The following is a 22537-nucleotide window of genomic DNA, read 5'->3' on the forward strand; positions in this document are numbered from 1 at the left end:
GATGCTCTTGCACTGATAGCTAGCTAGAACTGGAGCAAAATTTCCCTCGTAGGCTAGATCTAAGAGCAGCATTGAGGGTGTGTGGGGGGATGGAGCAGCATAACAGTCAAGGCCTTTGTTTTTTGTAAAATGGTTTTTTTACTGTTTGTCAATAGCTTGCTCTTTGTGTGGAGAGAGATTTTGACTTTCCCAAAACAAACATTTAGTTTTGGACTTAACACAGAGGTATTTGTTTTGTCAATTTGTAAATACAGCACAGAATTTTGTGGTATTTTCAAACTACAGCCGCTGCTCAGTTAACTTGGTTTCAGCTGAAAGCAACGGTCTCCTGGGAAAAGAGAAGCTGCTATTTGAATGCTTTTTAAAATGTTTGGCTAAAGTGCTCGAAAATAAATGGACTAAGGAATAGTTAATATATGAGTTTCTTAGTAGAATTTTTTTTTTTTTAGAAATTTACCCAAAAGTTTATGTTGACAACCTAGGTCAGTGTGCTGTTCTCTGGGAGCTGAGCAGGCAGGCTGGGAACCTGCAGGGCTGGCTGGGAGAGCTGTGGAGGCAACGAATCCTGCTTTGAGGGAGGAAGTACGTCAGAAAGTTGTTTTTCTGGCTGTGATTCTTCAGTAAAAGCAATAAATTCAAGATTTCCTTCACCTGAAATAGAACAGAAAAAAGAACCTCATTCTTACGGTTGCTGTAATCCGGTTTCTCATAATGTTCTCTGGTGCACTCAGATTTTTTTAAAATGCCGCATGATGCTTACAAGAGTCTCTAAACACCTTTAAAAGTCTGCTCCTTAGAAACAAAGGAGCGACAGTCCTGCACTTTGATTACAGGATTAGGGCATGGGGCACAGCAGCCTGAGCCGGGATATTTATTGCATTCCCTTCTTCACTCATCATCTCACCTTGCTGCCCCTGTTTTTGAACGCCCATCTTCCTCTGCACTGGTGCTCTTGCAAAAGTTCCCATCAGCTGACTGCGCCTCTCCTCTACCCCAGCCTTTGACAACTTTACGTAAGCCCACGCCAGATGTTGCTCCTGTAACTAACGCTTCACCTCTCTTCTGCTCTTTTTCCCAATCCTGTGACACCCCTTCCTCCCTGACCTCACCGCCTAGCTCCCTGTTTTGCCACATACACAATGCCCACCCCATCGCTGAGTACGTCTCAGCTCTACGTTACTTTTCAGTGAAGGGGTGGCCAGTCTGGGATTCAGCTTGCAAGCAGTTCCCAGGCACCGTCCAGGTGAAGCCGGTGACTGAAACACGGCATCGGCCCTGGGGCTGCACTTAGGCCGAGACTTCTGCGCCGTCCAAATGACTCGTAGGGAGAGGGGGCAAGGCGGCAGGCGAGCCGAGGGCGCCGGTGGTTACGGCGCTCCTGGGCCCAGCTGCGCGCCCCGCTCGGTCACCCCCGGGGAGGCTCCTGACGGGTCAGCGTCACCTCCGATCTACCAGCCACTCGCAGAGTCCTCTACTTCTCAGCTCTCCAGTGTATTCCATAGCTCGCAGCCCAGCCAAATGAAGAGTTTGGTATGCAGCTCAGACATCCTATCTCAGTATTTCCCTGCTGTTGATTTAGTTATTGGATTTTATTTCTGCCAAACGATTAATGGCTTCGGGAATTGTTGCTATTTCATTTCATGAGATACAGGTCTAAATATTTGTCAAACTCGAGCTCTTTTGTTTAGACTATACCATTTGAACAGGGAATATATTAATACTGCTGAGGCAGTTAAAATTCATAGTTCTATAATTATCTGTCTTGTTTTTGAAAAGTGTTCTGTGAAACTACTTTCTTAGGAAAAAAGAATTTCTATGTTTCTATTTTTTACGATGATAATATATGAGCAAAGGGGAGATTTCGAAAACTCAGAATATAAAAATTTTTTTTAAATAAAAACTTTGTTCTATAGTGTGCTTGTCAAGTGCTGCTATCCTAGGTATAGAACATTGAAAATGATTAGAAACAAGAAGGTAAAATGACTTAATTCTCCTTCATGCTTCTTTTTCTTAGGCATAATAAATTCTTGCAAACCCTTTCCTTCCTTTCTTGCTCTCCTTGTCTCTCTGCCTCCCCTTCAGACTGTATGCCTTTATTCTGTCTTGATTGATACCTGAGCAAGTGAGAAGTGGCTCTAATGAACTCGTAAGCGTTTAACAGTGTAGCAGCGTAGCAGCGTAGCGTATAGTGTAAAAAGAAGATGCAGATCCTGAAATGCAGGCAGATGCATACAAGTGGCTAAGGCTGAATGTGCATCGTCAACTTTGGTTTTTCTTGGGTTTTATTTAGTGCTTACCCATGCAACTGTAGCTTTCCAAACACATTTTGCTGGAAACGTAATGCACAAAAGAGGGTTGTGAAATGAAGTTTTGTTAGCAATATATGTTTAGGGGCTCGAGGGAGGTGGGGTATTTGGCCTAAAATTCCGTTTTGGCAGCTTTTCGGCGTGTTATATGCATGGGTTTTGTTTTGTTCCCTTTGCACTGTGGGCTTCAAGACTCCAACCAATTAATTCTGGAAAAAAGCTTAATGTAGGCTACTCCTCAAGAAGGGGTCTATTTTAACATTCAGTAAACAGATAATCCATTAGGACAACAATATACATTGTGGCAAGTGCTGTCCTAGGTTTTTTTTGTCAGCGCTTATTTATAGTCTTTTGATTTCGCTTCCCTCCTGTGGTGCAGTTTCAATCATTCTCCCTCCAATCTTTGTTCTCGTATTCATTGCAAGCTGAAAACAAAGTAAAAAAGAAGCTCATACGTAGCGTTCTATTCTTGGCCAGTTCTTCCTCTATAGCAAGAAGGCGGTTGTATTTGGTCACCCTTTCTCCACGGGAAAGACCTCCCAACTTGATAAACCTGGCACCCAGTCCAACAGCCTTAAACGAGAAAGTGTGTATTTTAAAACTACACGGTTTGGGAAGTGAAGTCATTCTCAATTATTAAACATGGTATCCTACTTCTAATTTAACACTCTTATCTTTCTACAGATAAAAACCCTCCTCTAAGTAGAAATAAAATCTCTTAATGAAAGATTTGTGGGATGCAAACAATAATTTTCGCTGGCGTATGAAATGAAATTTTATTTGCAAATGTAGCTTTAATACAAAAAGACTAAATATATTAGCGTTAAGAATTTTTGCCTAAAATATTATTATGACTCAGAAATGTTTTAAGTAACCCACATTTTTTTATAAACTAATGCAACCAAATAGATCATACACACTTTTGAATATACTCCCTGCTTTGGCAAATTTCCTGTGTGTTCTCTTTAAACTCAAAGATTAACTCTCTGTGGGGAAAAAAAGCAGCTCTCTAGAAAAAGCCCATTTTGTAAAACGTTGTTTCTTTCTCAAGCAGAAGCAAGCTTTCTCCTTAAAAAATAGTTCATTTTAAAAGCAGTGTTTTGGCAATTCTGCAATTGAACAGCTTTCAATACTTACCAGATCCACAAGGCTATCATCAGAAGATTCTCCATCTGGACTTCCTAATATGGTAATATGTCTTTGACCTATATATAACGGCAGTGTAAAACCTTCATTAGTGTATATTTTATATATTCGACACAGAAATTGTTTGGACTTTTCATTCTTTTTTACCCTTGGGCTATCTAACCTTAAGTACAAACAGGAATAAAACCAATGAAACCCATCTTATAAAAATCTAAACTATATTTGTTTGCTACATTAACGTTATGTTTTATTTTCAGCATGGATAAGGGAATATCTAACATCCTATCCTAATTTCTGTCTCTCGCTGATCTGTCTGGTAATGTATTCTCCAGGCTAGGAGGCTGTTTTATTTATTTTAAATGTGCTCCTCACTATAGTGATGATTTTTCTTCACTATAAAAAAAGAGTTTACCATCCTGACTGAATGAAATCTTTAGGTTACTATTTACCCGCTTTGATACAGTGATTCTGGGCTTTTTGAAGCAATAAGGAAGGAACTTAGATATATTAAATTTGTCCATCTATTCCTTGGATATAAAAATGAATAAAGAAGAATTGATACAAAGAGAAATCTTACATAGGAAACTGCACAAGTTCTAGTACTGTTACCACAAAGGCTCAATAATATGTAGTCAATAATCTACATAAACTGCAATTTTAAACATTTTGGACTTGTTTGGATTTCTTAATTATTAATACTAGTATTAGTCAAAATTCAAATTACTCAACTACATCTTTTTTATTTTGTTTACTGCTGATATCTAACTGTATGACACTCAGCTGCAGTGTCAAAGGACACCCACATTCAAAACATCCACAGTGTATTAATTTACTATAGTTGAAGCCCTGAATGCTGTTTTAAGCTCCTGAACAGAGATTTGTGAATCAAAACATAAATTTTAGTTTCTTCTGACAAGCACTTTCTAAATTAGAAGTGGCAATAATTAAATAAAAAGATGTAATATTTACAGGTGTAGCAACACTATTTATTGACTTGTAGGGTTTGGAAGTCAGCCTTTTCCCCCCTCTACTCACCGTCTAGAAGTCCAGTAAGTTCTATGAGGTCTGATACCTTGGTTTGGTTAATATATTTTAGGACAACACCACTGCACATTGGTATGTTTATGTTTTGGTCAATTTTAAGTTTGGAAATATATGTGGCAGCATCTTCAGCAATCAGGTAACATTTGGAACCAAGAGCACGACATATGTTACTCCATTGTTGTCTGTCCTGCATAAACAATCAAGCAAATAACTGGAGTTTAAAAAGCTAAACTGAATGAAAACCCTAACTGAGGAGGTTAAAAAAAAAAAAAAAAAAAAAAAAATTTGGATTTAATCCTAAAGATACCCGTCATATAAACATATTATATTTTATACTATATTTAAAATCTGTCTATCTAAGAAAAACATACCACCGGAATTTCGCTTGGATTTTAAGATTTTGCTAGAAAACATAAATTCTAATCTGGAATTAATCAAAGCTAGTTGCATACAAGTATAGTTTAAAATATTTCAAATTAAGTGTAGGAGTTTGCTATTTTGATTTCCTTCCTGAAATTTATTTAATTTTAATGGAATATAAAATAATTTTCTATTGTTTTATTCAGAGGACTCCTTCTTGTGTTAATATTTTAAGTGTCATAATATTTATTTGAATATAAAATAATGAAACAGGAGGCTGTCATAGACTCAATGACACATATCAAGACAGGATGATCAGAGCTGTAAGACTGACCCATAGGGAACAGCAGAATACAACGCTCTCTTTCCAGCAAAGCTCCATTTTTTTAGGGCCTTTGTTTCTTGATTTTAATGCACTGTCCACATGGTACTGAGATTTAAGGATAAATAAAGGACAAGGATATGTAAATAATTTGAAAGAAGAAATTTACTAATTAGTTTGCTTTGTGTCCACACAATGCAAAGTTCTCACATTAAAAACATTACTTTTCTAGTTAATAATTCTGCCAGTAATAATTCTTGGTCTGCGGATCAGACAGACTTTTGTACCTATATAGTTGCAATCTGTATAAGGGTCCATTCCTATAAGGATTTCAAGCCCACATATAAGTGAAAATAAAGTTTTTGACACCTGAACAAATGTGTAAACTTAAGCACTGAAGTGGTCTGCTGTCTGGCAATGAATTGTTGAATTGGTACCAGGGCTAATCCTCAAGGACCTAATTATCTGTGGCAAAGATGTGGCATGGGTAAACTTTGTAGATTTGCGAGGAGGGAGGAGGAGGAGAGGCATTTCTCTTAACGGTATTCTATTTCAAACTGTAATTCACTATCTGTTGTAATTCCTCTGCAGATTTTCGTATTGCAAATATGTTTCTTTGTAAGAATTCTCAAGGAAGTTTGCAGCCCTGGCAGGAGTGGAGAATAATCTGGTGTTTTGGAACATGGGTAATTCAGACAGTCAGAATGAAACAGTGCAGGGAGGCACGGCTAACTGGAGTGAGGTAACAGTAAACACAGATATTTGAAAAATGAACTTCTAAAGTTCCAGTTAAGAACAAAATCAGATGGATTTTGCAGTTATCTGTTTTAGAATTATTGATTCAGGCACTGGGCAGATTCACAAAGACAACATCACTTTGCTTCCCCCTTCAATCACGGTCTTCATGTTTTGTTCATAAAAACAAACCCCATATATTTATTTTAAAGAAGATAAAGTGTGCAATTCGACAGCAAGAGCAAATTTGTATTAAGTTGTGCAACTGCAGAATCTAGGTCTACAACTGTAGGTTCTGCTACAATTAAGTTTTTCTCTTTTCTGTAATACATGGAAACTTAATCTTATGTATAAATGGTAATATTTAAGGTTATGCAATCTGTTTCTTTCATCCATCTATAACTTGATAACACGCTTAATAGTATTCTACTTTATTGTTGTAATCTATTGCCACACTAAATTAACTCCTCTAACTTTGATCACAGTGGTAAATACATGGTATTTTATTACCACTTTAAAAATTCTGCCGAGCAATGCTGCCAGTGACAGGTTTGTTCTGGCTTTGGGTAATCATCTCAATTATAAAGAATAGCAGCAATAATTTTTTTTGAGTGATTCTAAGGAATATGCAACTATGTCCAAATTTTAGCTTCTCCCATATAACATAACATAATATAATATCATTTATATATCACTTGAATTTTATAATTTGATTTTCTAATTTGAATTTACTTGTTTACATAAGAAGGAAAATCTAATAAAAATGACAGTGGTTTAGCAAGCAGAATCAGAAAAAAAAGCATTTTCTTGTAATTCTTTAAAATATTCGTCCTGACCATATTCTGTTCATGCCAAGATTATTTTCTGTCAGGAATTATGTCAAAAGTATAGAAAAATGTAGAGTTATTGTCAATTACAGATTTGCAAATGAATTGTTAAATACGTTTTTATAGTGATATTTTTGTGCTTAAAGACTCCGAAAACAGAAGTTTTGTATTTTATATGTTTTGTAAAAATGTGAAAAGTTCAGTGATGTGCCACTTAACAGTATTATCATTTTTTCAAGGACTACACTGTGGTATCTTACCTCTTTTCTTAAGGGATCTATTAATGCAATAATAAAAGGAAATTTATTAATCAGTTCCACATACATGTCAACCATTTCATCAGGACTTTTGAATGTCCCAGAGAGTATTTCATATTTTCCTTTAACCTAGAAAGTAAAGTAAAAAGCATCAAAGGAAGGTAATACTTTAAAAACCAGAGTACTAACATAAGCACACAGATCTTGGGACACTAGTATCTCTATTAAGGCAGTGGATTGTATGTTCTTCAATAAGCACACATTCACTTGTCTACTTTACTCTATGTCTAAGTGGTCAGCACATTGTTATAGAAAACTCTGCCTAAAGTAACAGTGCGTTCTGGTGGGCTCATGCCAAAGTCTCTGAAAGATGCCACTCCCAAAACAAAGGAGATCTATTTCAGCATTTTCTAGGTAACACTGCCAGTTTTACACTACTAAAGTTAGCAATATTTGACATTTTTATTGAATGTTGCATGAAAAAATCTCCCTTTTCACTTCCAAAAGAAGTTAATTTTTTGTCCTCATTTTCATAAAGAAAATATTGCTAGGGGAAAGGAGTGCATCCTCAGTGCTCAAAAACAAGATACTGCCTTTGCTTGCCTCTTTTGCCTTTCAAAAAAAAGACTAGTTTAAAACTAGTCTCATCATGATGGGAAGCACAAACCGCAGTTACTAGGATTATTAAGGGCACACTGTCAAACTGTGCCAGAATACCCACTGCTTTAGTGACTTTAACAGTTCAATAACAGAAAGTTACAGAATTACTGATAATCCATTGGTTAAGATTTTGCTCATTCTGGTATAGGATACAGGTATCACAGATTGTCAGGAAAGCAACTGCTTTCACACAAGATATTAGTAATGGAAGGTTTGTCACTATAGTACACCCAAATACACAGAATCTCATGAGACATTAAACGGAATAGGAAGTTTCTTTTTCTGCTTAGAGAGAAACCTGATTGCTCTTGGAACAAGAGGCAAGAACTTTAAGACTTCAGCTGGAGATAAATAAACTTTGTCAAATAAAAATATTGAAAAATAAGAATTTAAAAATGAATGTTGATACACAATGAGATGAATGTTAGTGGGTATATAAACATACCATAGCAAAAATACACAGAAAGGTCAAGGTATTTTGAAGAAAACAACAGATGTAGTGTAATATAATGGAGAAATAAGCATCTAGTGGTGTGAAGGAATTACAGAAGTATACTTGTGTAAATAATTTCTTGTTCTTCATCCTTGAAAGCAAGGTGGATAGAAGATAATTATTTCATTTATACCTTGTGGTGAAATGAAAAAAAAACAAAACAGTATTTGCTGCTTAATACTTTAATTCAAAATTGTCTGAGATGTAATGTGAAATGAAGCTGGTTTGTTAAATAGAGCATGTAGTAGGTGTTTGCCCATTAAAAGAGTTTGCTATATTTGACACAGACTGATCTGAAAAATCTTATTAAATAAATAAACAAACAGAGAAAAGGAATAAACCTGGCTGATGCAGGCAGGCTTATACCATTTCAATGATTAAAGTTAAATCATGAAAGTAACAGAGATTCCTGTAGGCAGGACACAAGCTGTAATGGGGGTCTGCCTTGGTCCAGTCAGCCTTATCGCATGCCAGGTGCACCACCAGTATGCTGGTACAGCTGGGGAAGAGGAATACATGCATTCTCACCACTCCCACTGCATCAAGTTACCAGAAGGATGTCTGCATGTCTCGTCCCCTTGCACTCACAATCCAATAATATATATCTGCTACACTCGTAGGATTGATTCAACTATAAATGCAGAGACAATTCTTTTGGTTTGCTTGATTGCTACCTTAAAAAATGGAGTTAGAAGCTAGGTGAGTTTGCAATGCAATAATAAATGATGTTAACAAATAGCTACATTCCTTTTAAAAACCAACAAAATAGATATTGAAAATAACTTACGTAATCCATTAATTCATGAGCAGCACAATTTATTGCTAAGTACACGTCTGTTCCTAGCTCCAGACCTATATTGTTGCAAGCTGTTTGCATTAGGAGTAGCGGTTGTTCTAGATTATCACATCCTGTTATTAGGCAACCTAAGTGTGATATTCTTTTTAAGGCTTGTAGCTGAAAGTAAAACAAAAACAACCACTTTATTTACACACATGCATATATATATAAAATACTTATATATATATTTTCACTGTCATTTCTGTCTGCATTCAGTCATCAAAATATAAATCTGTTCTCAGAAATCGCATTGGCAACTTTAAGGACAATTCTCTATGAATGAGGGGTAATCAAGTGCTAATGAGTAGAGGGCTAATAGTCCTTGGAAATATGTCTAGTCATGTAGTTCTCGCTCTTATATGGCCCGTACTGGTTTACAAAAAGATTTTAAAGGCACTGTTAACAACCACTGAGTTGTCATGGATGCTATGTAAAAGTTTCCGGTGCTGTGGACCATCCCTTTGCCACAAAAACATATTCTCCACTTTTAAACAGCTCTTACTCATTTATCCTCAACTACAACTTTGATATTGCCTCTATGGAGTGTTCAAGAAACACTAGAATCTTCCATGACTTCTAGAAGGAATAAATTTCATAGAGGGGAAATACCTCTAGCACAGCTGCATGGAGTTGTCTGCCTCAGGAACAGTGTTCCTGGACACGAGCCTCAAGCAGAGCTGCATTGAGCAAGTACTTCACGTGTCCTTCTGTTGTCAGGTTTTTTGCAGGTTTTTCAAACACTGGTTTTTAACTTTAAAGTCTGTGAATTTTGGATTATAAAGAATGACACTAAGTTGCCCAGAAAGCAGCAGGATATAATCCTGAGTTAGACTGGAGAAGTCAATTGGAAGGCATTGGTTTTGACAAGCGTTAGAGAACTAACTACAGCAGACGGAACAGAGGCCTAGCTACAGAGGATATATGAATGTTCCTTCACATAAAAAATTAGGAAGAAAATGCAGGTCAAATTGTTATGAGGTTATTTGGTAGCAATCTGCAAGGAGAGACAACCTATTTGACTTGTTGCTTTTGGAGCACTAAGCTGCAGTAATAGACAGCAAGAAATGCTGCAGTCTTCCTGCATTTAACGTGAGACAGAGGTTAAGTCTGCATTTGCATGTGATTTTCAAGGCACTCATATGTTGTGTCTTGTTACATTCTATTAAAAGTATTGTTTATCTTTATAAAAGCATTTTTTTCTGTCTAGTCTTTACTTCTATAACCTGAACAAGTTCTTCTTCACTGCCTGCTTTGTCATTTTTCCTTCCCCCCCCCCCAAAAAAAAGTTCAAACTAACATGGTGCTTTTATCAGTTTAAAATTCAGTCTCACTACTATCTCCTTTAGTTTCCTCCTATTGAAATAAATGGAATTTTTTTCAGAGAATCTAATGCATTGTTTCCTTGTGCATATTTTAAGGAATTATTTTAACTTGTGACTGCAGTACATATTGTGATAAGAATATGGAAATTACGCACCAGAAAAACATTGGCCAGCTGCTTAACGATGATGAATTTTGTGTTGTTTAAGCAACAAAAAAATAGGAGAACTTTTGTTCATCCTCTCTTTTGCATACTCCACAAGAGCAACAATTCTCACCTGATAATATTTTAATCATCTCAGAACGGAGAGCAAAAACGGCATGGCATTTCCATCCCACTATATGGAAAACTCATCTATAAACTACAGGTTTTGAAGTGATAAAATAAATCATTTGAGTCATATCAAATAATGTCCTGTGCACTATTGTGAGTGCTGCCCTTTAGCTACTGGTTCATATCTGCCATTATCTATAACCTCAAACAGGAACTGAGAACTTAATGCAGCATGATTAAGAGGGGAGTTATGGTCCCAGAGTTAGGACACAGCACAATATGCAAGTCTGACAGGTAATGGTTTTATGGCCTACATGATCAAAAGGGCATGTTCTCTGCTGGTGCTACAGGCCTGCAAAATGCTCATTTGGATAATTTACCAGGATTTCTATATGAGAAAAATGACCAGATTCCAGAAGAATTCCCCGTTTCTGTTATTGTTCCACAGGAAGGGAAGGTATAGTCAGAAGAATCCAAATTATTATTGAAAATATAAGCATTTGCAATATTTAAAAGTCTTGCCTTGACCCTTCCAAAATGGTAATGTAGATTAATGTTTCATTTCTTAAGAACATTTTGCTTCCCTGCTGTTGTTAATACCTTGCTGAAGGCTTAAAATGAAAATCTCTTTTCTTACCGGAGCTTTCTTCCCTGTATTATGTGCTCTGCCTTTCTTACTGTCTGCTAGTTGAGGACTGGGCTGTTGGGAGTGAAAGAAGAAAGAAATCAATTCCATGGAAAAGTAAAAAAATGACAGAAACACCTCGGGGGGGGGGGGGGAAGTTGACTCAATTTTGGTCTAAAGAGATTGCAAATATTTAAGTTAGGAAATAGCTTCTGTTTTGTCTTGAACATTGTCAGCAACTATCCAGTTTTATTTTGTGGTGGTAACTCATTTCAAATGTTTATTTCGATGTGGGCATCGCCCCAACCATCATTTGTTTTTCAAAAGATTCTTACCTAGCCCACCAAAAATACAGGGGATCTCAGAAATGAGAATCTGTACTTGGAGAAACCCAATGACCTCGCTTTGCAAAAAGCATATGCACATATTGAGATTGACATACTACTAGTAACAGTACCTTGAATAACACGTTGCATGTGCGTGAGACTTAGCAAGATCAGAACCACGTATTGTATATTCACTGTGATACCATTCACCCCCAGTATACTTCTTCAGGTAAACAGGAAGTCTTACTATGCTTAGAACAATGTTCTATTCTATCTTTGTTAATTTAATATCACCAAATGGCCAATGTTTTATTCATCTGTCAGAGAAACACATCTTCTATTCTGTGCCATAAGACTAAGCCTGATAATAGGCTAAATGTTCCATGTTTAAGCTTAAAAAGACAATAGTAGTAGAAAGACCAAATTAAGTACATCATAACATAATTATTACACATTTTTATTGTACCACTTTGCCTGGAGGCTCCAACAGTCTCATCATTTCTTTCTGAATATCCAGAACTCTTTCTATGCCCTGAAATTAAACAACAGTAATCTTAAAAAGAAATAGAAATTATTTCAGTTTAGTAGCTTAAATCAGAAGAGAGAGAACACTTATTCTAAATGCAGATCTTAATATAAAGTCTTTTTAAGAAAAACTACTATAGATTTCCTAAACACAATCCCCCCACCCACAAAATGCAGTCAAGTGTCCAATGATAAAGGGTTAGTAGCAGTGGAATGAACAGGAATATTTCATTATGCTGCTGGATGGCAAGAAAAGTGGTCTCTTCTTCCCCAAAAGGAACCCTTCCCAAATCTAACAAGTAAGCAATATCTGGGTCTGTGTAATATCTGAGAAGTGGGAAGATGATAATCACTGTTCACAACTGTGACTCTATCTACGACTTCCCAACTGGAAACTCTGACAAAATTTAATGTATTTAGTTTTAGAACATTTCCAGGACGCAGGGAAGAAATCACTGTCTTCATTTTAAACATTGGGGAATGGAGAAACACTCCAATTAAATGAATCCATTGCTTTTAACGCAAGACTCTCTTTCCTTTTCAGCTGAGTTAGTGAAAGTTTAATGCTAACTTTGTAAATCACATTTCAGATTTTCTTAAACTGTGCCAGTAAAGGAATACTGATGGGAGCAGAAGTCAGTCACAGCTGACAACACATCAACACAGGATGAATGGCTACGTTTTTTGCACTGCAGCAAACAGCTTGCTACTCTCCCATGAGCACTAGGAGGCATTATGTCTTTGAAAGGTACAGAATTAGCAACCTTATTAAGAGCTCTTGGTGACAATTCTAAAAAGTTTAAGGAAAAGGAAAAAGAAAGAGAATCGAGCTCAGCTATTTGTTCAGGTCACCAGCATACAAAGTAGAAATCACAGCCCTAATGTAGGCATCTTGTGCAGATACATTCTTTAATGCAACACATGGCTAAACAAAAAGAGAGGGCTGATCCAGTCTGTCTCATCCATCCTTGCCCCTTGAATAGATTTTGTTCTGCTTTGTATTCCCTTCTATCTTCACAATTTCATTTTTAAAGCAATTTATTCCCAAAGATTTTACGCTTTCATGTGAATTTGTTACGAGTTTTGTTATTTTGTATGCTCTATCAATCAACTGATACTATTTATAATCTACTAATGTAAAATCACACTCTAAACAAAATTAAAATCTTATTGTTGTGTAACGCAATTCCCCTACATCTTCTTCAATGCACTGATTTTTTCCTCTATACTAACAAACACATACATTTTTAACTCAAAATCTTCATGTATCTTCTTTTAAATCTTCATCTGTTTACTTCTTCTAATGTTCCTTGTGTTAGAATTCTGCGCTAACATTTGTTAAAACTTTGGCCTTGCAAGCAAACAAAAAATGAAAAATACAGTTTGTAAGGACTATATTGAAAAGATGTATATACTTACGTATATATATGGTTTATATGAAGTCTATAGAATACATTTATAAAACCAAAAATGAAACAGTACCTGTTTGAGTGATAACTGAACTGGTGGTATAAGCATAACTTCTTTCACTAATTTCAGTTTTGCAGGTGACATTTTTTCACAGCTCAACAGAGTAACCATTGGGAGTGGTAGAGTCATTTCTTCAGGTGAATCCTGTAATTGGGAGTATATTTTTATAAAAAAAATTGTTAAAAATCAGAATAATTTCTTACATATTTTAATTATGGCACAGGGTTCAAAGACAGCTACAGACAATGGTCTTAAGGTTGTATTCTATGAGGTATATTTAATGCCACTGTCATGAGGGACTACTGGCTTCAGAATTCTAGAATAATTGTGATAACTGGGATAAAATAAACAAAATTACAGAAGTCACATGTACCTGATCATGTTTCAGCAGTGCAATATGTAAGTACAACGGGATACGGCTAACGCTGGCACCAGCCTTAGCTACGGCAAGTGATGTTCCCCCAATGGCTAAGCTGCCACAAAGCACTGATTCAACAGGTTCTGCAGGTGGGATCGTTCTCTCTGCAACTGCCACCTTCTTTCCTACAAGACAGAGAGTAGTAGCTAAATATTTTCTTGGTGTAAAACATGTGCTCATGTATCACAGTTATATGAGTAAATATGATATTGTCATTTCAGTATGTACTCCATGTATTACAAAAGAATCAGTTCTTTTTTTTAAACTTAATCTTGTCAGTTGTTTTATATGAAATGACCTTACAAGTAATCAAAGTATCTGTCCTCACTCTGGTTCAAATGTATTTCAAATCCCTTTCTTTTGGAGATCTTTCAGCCACTGAAATCTGTATTATTATTTATCTATGTTTATATCAAGTAATGTTATATCATTTTTCAGGTTCCTTTCGTAAGCATGATTTCAGTATTCTTTATCGTCCTCCTTATATGCTCAGCTTTTGCATAAACAACTTGACAGATTACATTATAACCTGATTGGGAGTACCCATACTTGATTTCTTCTAATAATGACTGTCAAAAAAATTTAGGCCTATTACAGTTGGATTTTCCAATGAGAAAACAGGTCTTTTAAATATTCCACAGGCATAGTCTTGTTAAATTTTCAAAAGAACTTATTTCCCTTTCAGATACAGTAAACTTTTGCCAAAATGCTTGAAACCCATCAGTTCCCACTATCGTATTTATTGCCTACAGTGCTTACATGAACACGTACAGTAAGCACCTATGTGAAACTGAAATAAGCAGTCTGATTCTCAAGAATCATATGCATTGGGGACTTCCTTGTAAATCTGACTGACTACTTTGGTTCCTAATAGGAGTGCCGTACAAGTTTTGATTTCAATAAAATATAAATACTACAGGATACAACTGATATTTTATGATAAAATGTTCTTAATAGGAGCTTCATTGGATATGCAGATTAGGCTATACATCGTTTGCATACCATACACAGATTCTACACCTCTTACATTGAGGATGAAGAGCTACACACATAGACACTAGTAATCAAGTACTGGGCAACTCTGACAAACTGCAGTGTTTTGCAGAGATCCTTTACACTACATTACTTTGTAACCTGCATAAATTACAACATAAATGCTATCTCTGAAAGCACCTGCTACTGGAAGTCACCATCTGTTAGTGGTGTCCTGTAATAAGAAGTAGCTTTATAATCATTGGCTCCTAATAGTCAGATATTGATTCTAACAATAATATTACAGTCAATGTCACAATCAGGTATAAAGAAAACACAATTGGTGAAAACAAGTAATATATGTATCAGCAGAAGCTTGACTAAAAGTATAATATACAACATGATGATATCTGGATGGACCTGACAACTGCAGATGTTACTTTTCAGGTCAAAGGTGACTCTACTCTCACACCATTTTTTCCTTTAGTAGGATTGTTTGCTTACTTCTTTTTACTCTGTACTGCCTGTCATTCCCATCTCGTCCCCTTCCTTCTTTCTCGTTTGCTTTTCACCTTATTTCCTCCTTTTCTCAGTGTTAGCAAGAAAATTCCCTTCCTCCCTCTTTCCATTCTTTTCAACTTCTATCTTAATTCTATTTCCATTTTCCTGTTCAGTTTTGCGATTCCCTTTTCTTTCCTTATCATCTTCATTTTTATTCTTCATTTGCATCCTCCTCCATTCTTATTCCTCACTCTGAAGAGTAATAACCTCCTGTCTAAGCCAACTGTAAAACAAAGGCAGAAACTCTGTTCAACCAATGCATGTGAATTATGAGAAAACTCTGTATTTTCCCCTCTCTCATTTCTGCAGTAGAAACTGCTGTGATCAGAAAGATTTAGGAGAGAGTAACCAAACCCTTTGAACATGAGACACTGTGTCATGTGTTCTGAAGTATTCTGTGTCCCCGGAATACTGCAGAAAGTATTTTAGCACCTTTATCAATATCTGTATTGCAGAAAATATTAAAATCAAATAAACTAAAACCTGGTTTTGCTGCTTTTTTTTTCCCAGTTAGTTCTGTTGCTGATGGAGTGCATGAAGTAAGGGCAAGAGTGGCTTCTGCTTCTTCTTCTTGCTTTTGAACTTCTTTTTTTTCTTCTACCTTTTTTGTAAAGTATTCACTGAGGGAAGAGGCATAAAGATTACTGGCTCAAAATATTGTTAGACATGTGACAAGCAGACACAGGATACAGGCTAAAGAACATGCTAAGAGGTGGATTAAGGGCATCTATTTGAGCTTCTGCCATAGACTCATTGTGTGAAGCTGGAGAAGTCAATAAATGACATTTTTTGGTAGTCATCTGCAGCGTTGGTTAAACAGAAAGAACCACAAGCAAGTATTATAAACCTTAACACATGCTTTTCAAATCACACTGGTTTGAAAGTCAGCTCTGTGCAGACAATCTTAGCGTGAAGGATGTATTTGCTTTGCATGGGTAGTAACGGGTTCTGTCATAACTTCATGACATACAACAGCTTGGCCTAGGTTGCTAATCCAATAGGTCAATTGTACACTGGTTATCTAAGTGGCTGCAAGCTCAGAAGCAGCTGAATTTCAATTACATGCACAAAGTGGAAACTGCATACATGCGTCACAGTCACCCAATTCAGGCAAACTGAGTATGTAAGATAGATAAAGTAGTGTAAACTGCATTAAAATCTTATTTAGACTCACTTCAGTGGGAAGAATTTCTTTCCAATTGAGTCCTTATTCCCTTCATCAAGGTCTCCCCAAAGCTAATCCACGTGGAAGACAATTAGGTCTGTTTGCTACAGTCTGTGTTAAGTGTGGCAGCCCAACCGCTACCCCTACAGCGAAGTGTCATTCCCCTCAGTGATGTAGCTGGAAGAAACACTTCCAACTACAGAAGAGGATGACAGGCCATATTACTGCTTCCAGGGTGAAGAAAGCCATAACATTGCCAGGTAGCTCCTCTAATGTTACCGTAAAAATACATTCAGATACATCTGTGATACTTTACCTTATGTCTTTTTTTCTTATAAAAACCAGACATATTTCTTTGAATGGAAAAATATGGCCATTCTATTTTACTTTGCGATGCTCCCAAGAAGAAATATTTGTATGAAAAAATAAACATGGATGTTTACTAAAGAAACTATGTTTCCAAAGAAACTAATTGCCCCAAGTAAGAAGCCTTTTGGAGTAGCTTGCTCAGAAAGAAGGCTCCACCAGAACCTGAAAACTGTATCTATACGTGTTTTCTGTGGATTAGCTCAATGCAGAAGACACACACATACGCAGGCCTTTTGTACCACTTTCGTTCTGCAGTGCAATGAACAGAAGTGGAGTCACAGTCTGAAAAAACATCCTCACTGAATTAAACTGGCACTGAACGAGTTTCTTAAATGGAGCCTTTGACTCATGAATGTGTTCAGGCACTTTTTTTCTGAGAGACCCTTATTTTTGTATCGCAGGTAAAAACCTTGTAAAAAACAGCATGATTTTCATATCATAATTATGAAAAAAGCAGGAAATAATATAGTGCAATATATCACATCCTAAAAAGATAAAAAAAATAACAGTAGAAAACACTGAATATTCTATGTGTTTTTCATTTACAATATAAATTAACGGTGTCTATTTCAAATGCAATAATTTGCATAATATGCAAGACCTACCCAAGCATCTCATCAACTTTACACTGGTCAGTAGGCTCCAAGTCTCTTAACATTGTGTTCAGTGATTCATTGACCCATTCCACAGCAGTGTTAACAGAGTCATTTCTTTCTTTCTCGTCAGCTTCAGTTGTGTCAGGTGAAGCATTTTCAGGTATTTGAGAATGAGAAGACATTACAGTGGAACAAATCCTCTGCAAAAAAATGTAAAAAAACCTTAAAACATGATTTAATTTCTAACTTGGAAATGTCATTTGAAAGACTAAGTATATGTCCTTACCAACTCTACAACTACCTATCTCCAAATCTACTGTTTGCTCTACTTTTACTCATCTTTTTTCATCCAGCACCTTCTTCCTAGTCTCTTATACTTTGGTAATCACAGACGTTATTCAAGTTTCTTGACCTAAATTATAAGTACTTAGGCAAAAACCTCCTGACAGATCTGCTTTACACATATATTTTGTTATGAGAATAGAATGGAGTTATTTTAAAGACCGTACAGTCATTAGGACATCTTTTATTGCAGCTGTTGGTAGCCTGTGGTACCATGACTCACCAGCATTCATGCTTAATGCCGTCCCTCATGATCAGTTACATTTTGTCTTAGGTAATTTAAACTTATCTTTCTGTACGGCTGAAGAATACAATACTTAAGAAAATTCACTTAATGAAGACATCATTTACAAATATCACAGAGTTGCCTGCATTAATGGTATTAACTTCACATACTGTGAATATCTATGAAATTATATTTAATTCAAGAATGAAGTGAGCCATAGTTTAACTGGGGAAAAGTAGAAGTAATTACTCCACAATAGCTAGAGTTGCAAAGGCAGGATCTTGAATATTTCAGGTTGGGAGAGAGATGGAAATGCACCATCAATTTTGCATTGCAGGTGCTAGATGGATATGTTTGACTTAACTATCACCCACATCAGCCTGTTAGCTCAGTGTAAAAAAGTGCCTTCACCTATACTGTGTTTTTCACCTGTACTATATTTTTCTGAAACAGTCATACAAATTGAAATATAAGGATCTGAAAATAAAAAAAAGAAAAATGTAAAAGGAAAACGAACTTACAGGGCTAGATATGGAATGTAAGGAAAAGCTACATGATCATTAAGACAGTCAAAAATTTAATATACAAAGATGCACTGTCACATCCCACTCATAAAATAAAGTATTGTCTAATTCATGGAAAATGAAGGTTTTACAGTTGCTGCCACTGTCTAACTTTTCATGACAGTTTTTTTTATAAGTTACAACACTCAACTGTTGAGTCACAGGGATTCCTATCCTTTCATTAAAGATGGAAAATAAAATGTTCCTTAGGATGTGAGTAGAATGGTACCTTTCCCTGACACTGTCTTATTAAAATAAATAAAAGAGGAAGAAGCAGCTCATACCTTCTCATAGTTTTTAACTGTACAGTATATTTCCACTTCCAATGTTGGCTGACCAACTCCATCAAGAACTTTTCTTCCAACTAATTTGCATATTACTGGAGCTTTTGAAAATTTACAAATGTAGTTAGCCTTAAACGAAAGAGAAACTTCATTAAAAGTCAATTTCTATGCAAAGAGGTTTTTATTCCATTAAATACATTTCAATCAAATCCACCATTGAGCAAATCCATTTACATGTTCCAGTATTCAAAATACTTCTGTTTTACACTGCACATTTACTTCTATATTATCTGCTTAAGAATGAGATTCCAGGCAACAGATCGAACTCATATCTAAGCATGGAAGCCACATCCAGGTTAGATGAACATGTGTTTTATTTGGCAAAGCTAGTGATGGGTATCAAAATCTCCTTAACCCTCCTAGAAAATAGGCATTTGTCCAAAGCTTACTAGGCTTTACACTGAATAACAAAAATAGTCATTGTGCTACTCATGCTACTCATGAAACTCATTTCTATCAGAATTCACATAGCCTCCACCTCGCCTGTGTGGTGAGCTGCTATAAAATAATGATTTTGTCTGTGGGTAAGATCTTGAAAGAATACATCTCTTCTCCCTCATAAGGAGTGAAGAAAGATCCCGGACAAGAGAAACTCTTAGAAATCCATACAGTACTCTACTAGATCCTAAGGTTGTATTAAAATTCCTGTAGCATGCTTTCATTTATTTATCTATTAACAAGTAGTTATTAAGCTTTAAAATAATATTGCAATTTTTTTTCCCTAACAAAAATACTAGAAACAATCTTTAACCAAAATCCTCCTGCTCAGAAAAAGTTCTCATGTGAAATGCTACACATAAAATTTTGTATGTGCTGCAGACAGGGAAAAACGAGAAGTATTTTCAGAATATACTTCTTGCTCATAGAAAGTACTTAATGTCCTAGATAACTAATAATGTTTCAAGGTTGCTTCATCAAAGACACATGTACAGTGGCTCATATGTCTCAACACTCAACTGATGCAATATTAAAGATCTTCATAGTGTAAAATTTAATCTGGAAGCAAGAGAAGCTTGTCAGCAAGCTCCTCAATAACAATGATAACCACTCCTTTTGTAGACTCCTCTCTCACGGAACATACCTGGTGTATGGTTATTTAACACAATGACCAAACTCTCCTAATTAGAAGTGGTGTTTTGGTTGGAGAGAACTTGAGCTAACAAGGCTAGCGCAATTTTAAGGAGTTGCAGGTATGCCGCACCTAGTAACAGGACACAAGACAACTGTGTCCTGTTACTAGGGGTCACTACTCCATGTGAAATCTGGGATTTTAGGTTAGCAAGCTTTAAGCCCTGTGAGAAAGGTGAAAACCTAGACCTCTGGCAGGCAGAGTTCTCTTACTTCTTCCAACATGGTCTTTACTGGGCCTGTTGAACTGTCATCATCCAACTATGAGAACCGATGTTGCTTTAAAAAAAAGGATTAAGTTGCTACCTGAGGTTTATTACATACTTCCTTACTAGTTTCATTCTTTAGTCTGGTATCAGAGACGGTCACCAAACCATGACTTACCAAATGGGAAAACTAGGAAACACTTATAGCTACACAGAAGAGGAATACACCAAACACCAAGCAAAGCAAGAACTGGTGTTAGCAGTTCTAATCCCTTCCACCGGTGATAGCGAAACACTTGGAGATGGGAAACGGTATAAGATGTAATGAAACATTTCATTTCCACAGACAGTTTCACATCAAAGAACATACTAGAAATTTTTTTTTTCAAGAGTTGATCACTATTGTAGTGTTGGCAATTCCAGTATCACCACTAATACATGTTTCATTAGGACTACTGTCTACAATATTTTACCAACTGGGAAGATAAAATTGGTCTGATTCTTGACACTTCCAGAGGCCCATTTGCTTTTCAGGAACAGCTGCAGTGTGAATATCACCCAGTCTCTTGTTGCCACTGGCCTGAGACATCACCATGCTGAGCAGCAGTTTTATTAGGGACATCCATCTGTGCCCTCCCAAGGCAACACACTTTATTTTTGTGTTGAGATGAGCAACCAGCACAGGACAAAAAGCCCCACTGCTGCAAAAATGTATTTGGCCCAGTGTCAATGTGCCACTGGTCACAAACACAAAACCTTCACAGACCTTGCCCGAGTCAGCAGGAAATTCTTTAAGCTTAATTGTAATCACAGAGACGTCGAGCTCCTCGCATCAACCTGGTGGTTTATTAAGCCCTTGGGGCAGGCAGGCAGCCAGCACAAGGGCGGACAGCACCCCCCTTGCCTGAGGGCAACTACGAAACCCGGCGCCTACGCCGGATAGCTGGGAGGGAGCTACGGGAAGGCCCAGTACGGCGGGCATCCACGGGTACCTCGGGGAGCGCCACACGGCCAGGACGGACCCCGCTCGCCGAGGAAAACCCCTCAGCCCGGCGCGGCCGCCCGGCCCGCCCTGCCACCCGAGGCGCGGCACTGTGCTGCGGGGTCTCCCTCAGGAGGAGCCGGGGCAGACGCCTGCACGCTGCTTCCCCTCCCCGCGCTACCAGCTCCCCGTAGAGATCCGCGGGGCGCAGGGGGAAGAGGGTGTTGAGCGCTTCCTCCATCCGCTGCGGCACTCGGTGGCCTCGGTAGTACTCCGCCGCCTCCTGCCGCGGCCCCTGGAGCCTCCGCTGCTGCTGCTGCTGCTGCCACCGCCGCCCGCCGGGCTCCATCGCGGGGCTGTGGAGGCTGCAGGCCGGGCTGGCTGCTAGGCGACGGCGGCGGCCGCGCGCGCTCTCGCGAGAGCCGCGCTCCCGCCGGGGCGCGGCGCTCTCCCCCCCTCCCCGCCCCGCCGGTACCCCTGGGCGGGAGAGCTGTCCCCTCAGGGTGCCGCCGCCTCGGCCCGGTGTGTGGGCCCCTCGGTAAACGGGGCTTTGCTCCCACGGAGCCGCTAATGAACATCCTGCCCCTGCTGCGTTGCTGGGCCGGGCGTGGTTGGAGAGCCGGGGGATGGTTTGGTTTGGTTTTCTTAACGCCGTGCGGTGTTCGCGCTTCCCTCAGAGGCTGGTTACGGTCTTCCAAGTCAGAATGCCTCGAGCAGGTGCTCTTTAGTTTTAAAAGTCTCTGAACAACAAAATTGTGTAAGATTATCGTCCTGAAAGAGAGACAGATTATGGTTTGTGAAATGTCTAGTGAGGATAACGCTGCAAAATGCCCCAGTAACTCCACTTCTGCGTTTAAAAGCCCTTTACTTTCAATGAAAAGAAACGTTTCACAACCTAAATGATCATTTTTAGTCTGCAATTTCCTACAAAAACTTTCACTTTGTTACACTGTTCATTGGTAATTTTGTTGAAGTAACTGAAAATGGAGATACTTAAAAAGCTGTTAGCTGCACACTTCCTCAGCTCTAAAATCGATATGTGTAGACCTTTGCTCATTGTGTGTTCACTTCTCCAGGTTGGGTGATAATGAAGAAAAATCCCTACTGAATCATTTTCTTTTCCTTTCACATCCTTCA

The 22537-nt window shown here is 37.7% G+C and overlaps 1 protein-coding gene across 1 annotated transcript; it reads right to left on the reverse strand.

Moving 5' to 3' along the window:
• Nucleotides 1-434: 434 nt before the first annotated feature.
• On the reverse strand, nt 435-21749 carry ENO4 (enolase 4). The gene is made up of 14 exons (XM_050899094.1): nt 21582-21749; nt 19025-19153; nt 17619-17809; nt 15963-16099; nt 13902-14071; nt 13541-13672; nt 12000-12065; nt 11220-11282; nt 8938-9105; nt 7001-7126; nt 4488-4683; nt 3444-3511; nt 2762-2879; nt 435-651 (listed from the first exon to the last, which is right to left on the reverse strand). The coding sequence occupies exons 1-14, from the start codon at nt 21747-21749 to the stop codon at nt 479-481; spliced, it is 1905 nt and encodes a 634-aa protein (XP_050755051.1). The 3' UTR covers nt 435-478.
• Nucleotides 21750-22537: the final 788 nt, after the last annotated feature.

This window comes from Gymnogyps californianus, chromosome 6 (assembly GCF_018139145.2).
Source record: "Gymnogyps californianus isolate 813 chromosome 6, ASM1813914v2, whole genome shotgun sequence".
NCBI classification, from domain to species: Eukaryota; Metazoa; Chordata; class Aves; order Accipitriformes; family Cathartidae; genus Gymnogyps; species Gymnogyps californianus.

Bases quoted from the DNA above. Each gene is read 5' to 3' on its own strand.
- ENO4 (XM_050899094.1), bottom strand. From the start codon at position 21,749: ATGGAGCCCGGCGGGCGGCGGTGGCAGCAGCAGCAGCAGCAGCGGAGG. The intron at 11,283-11,999 runs GTACAATAAAAA...CACTCCCAACAG, and splicing joins TGGAGCCTCCAGGCAAAGTG to CCCAGTCCTCAACTAGCAGA. The intron at 2,880-3,443 runs GTAAGTATTGAA...TTCTCGTTTAAG, and splicing joins ATGATAGCCTTGTGGATCTG to GCTGTTGGACTGGGTGCCAG.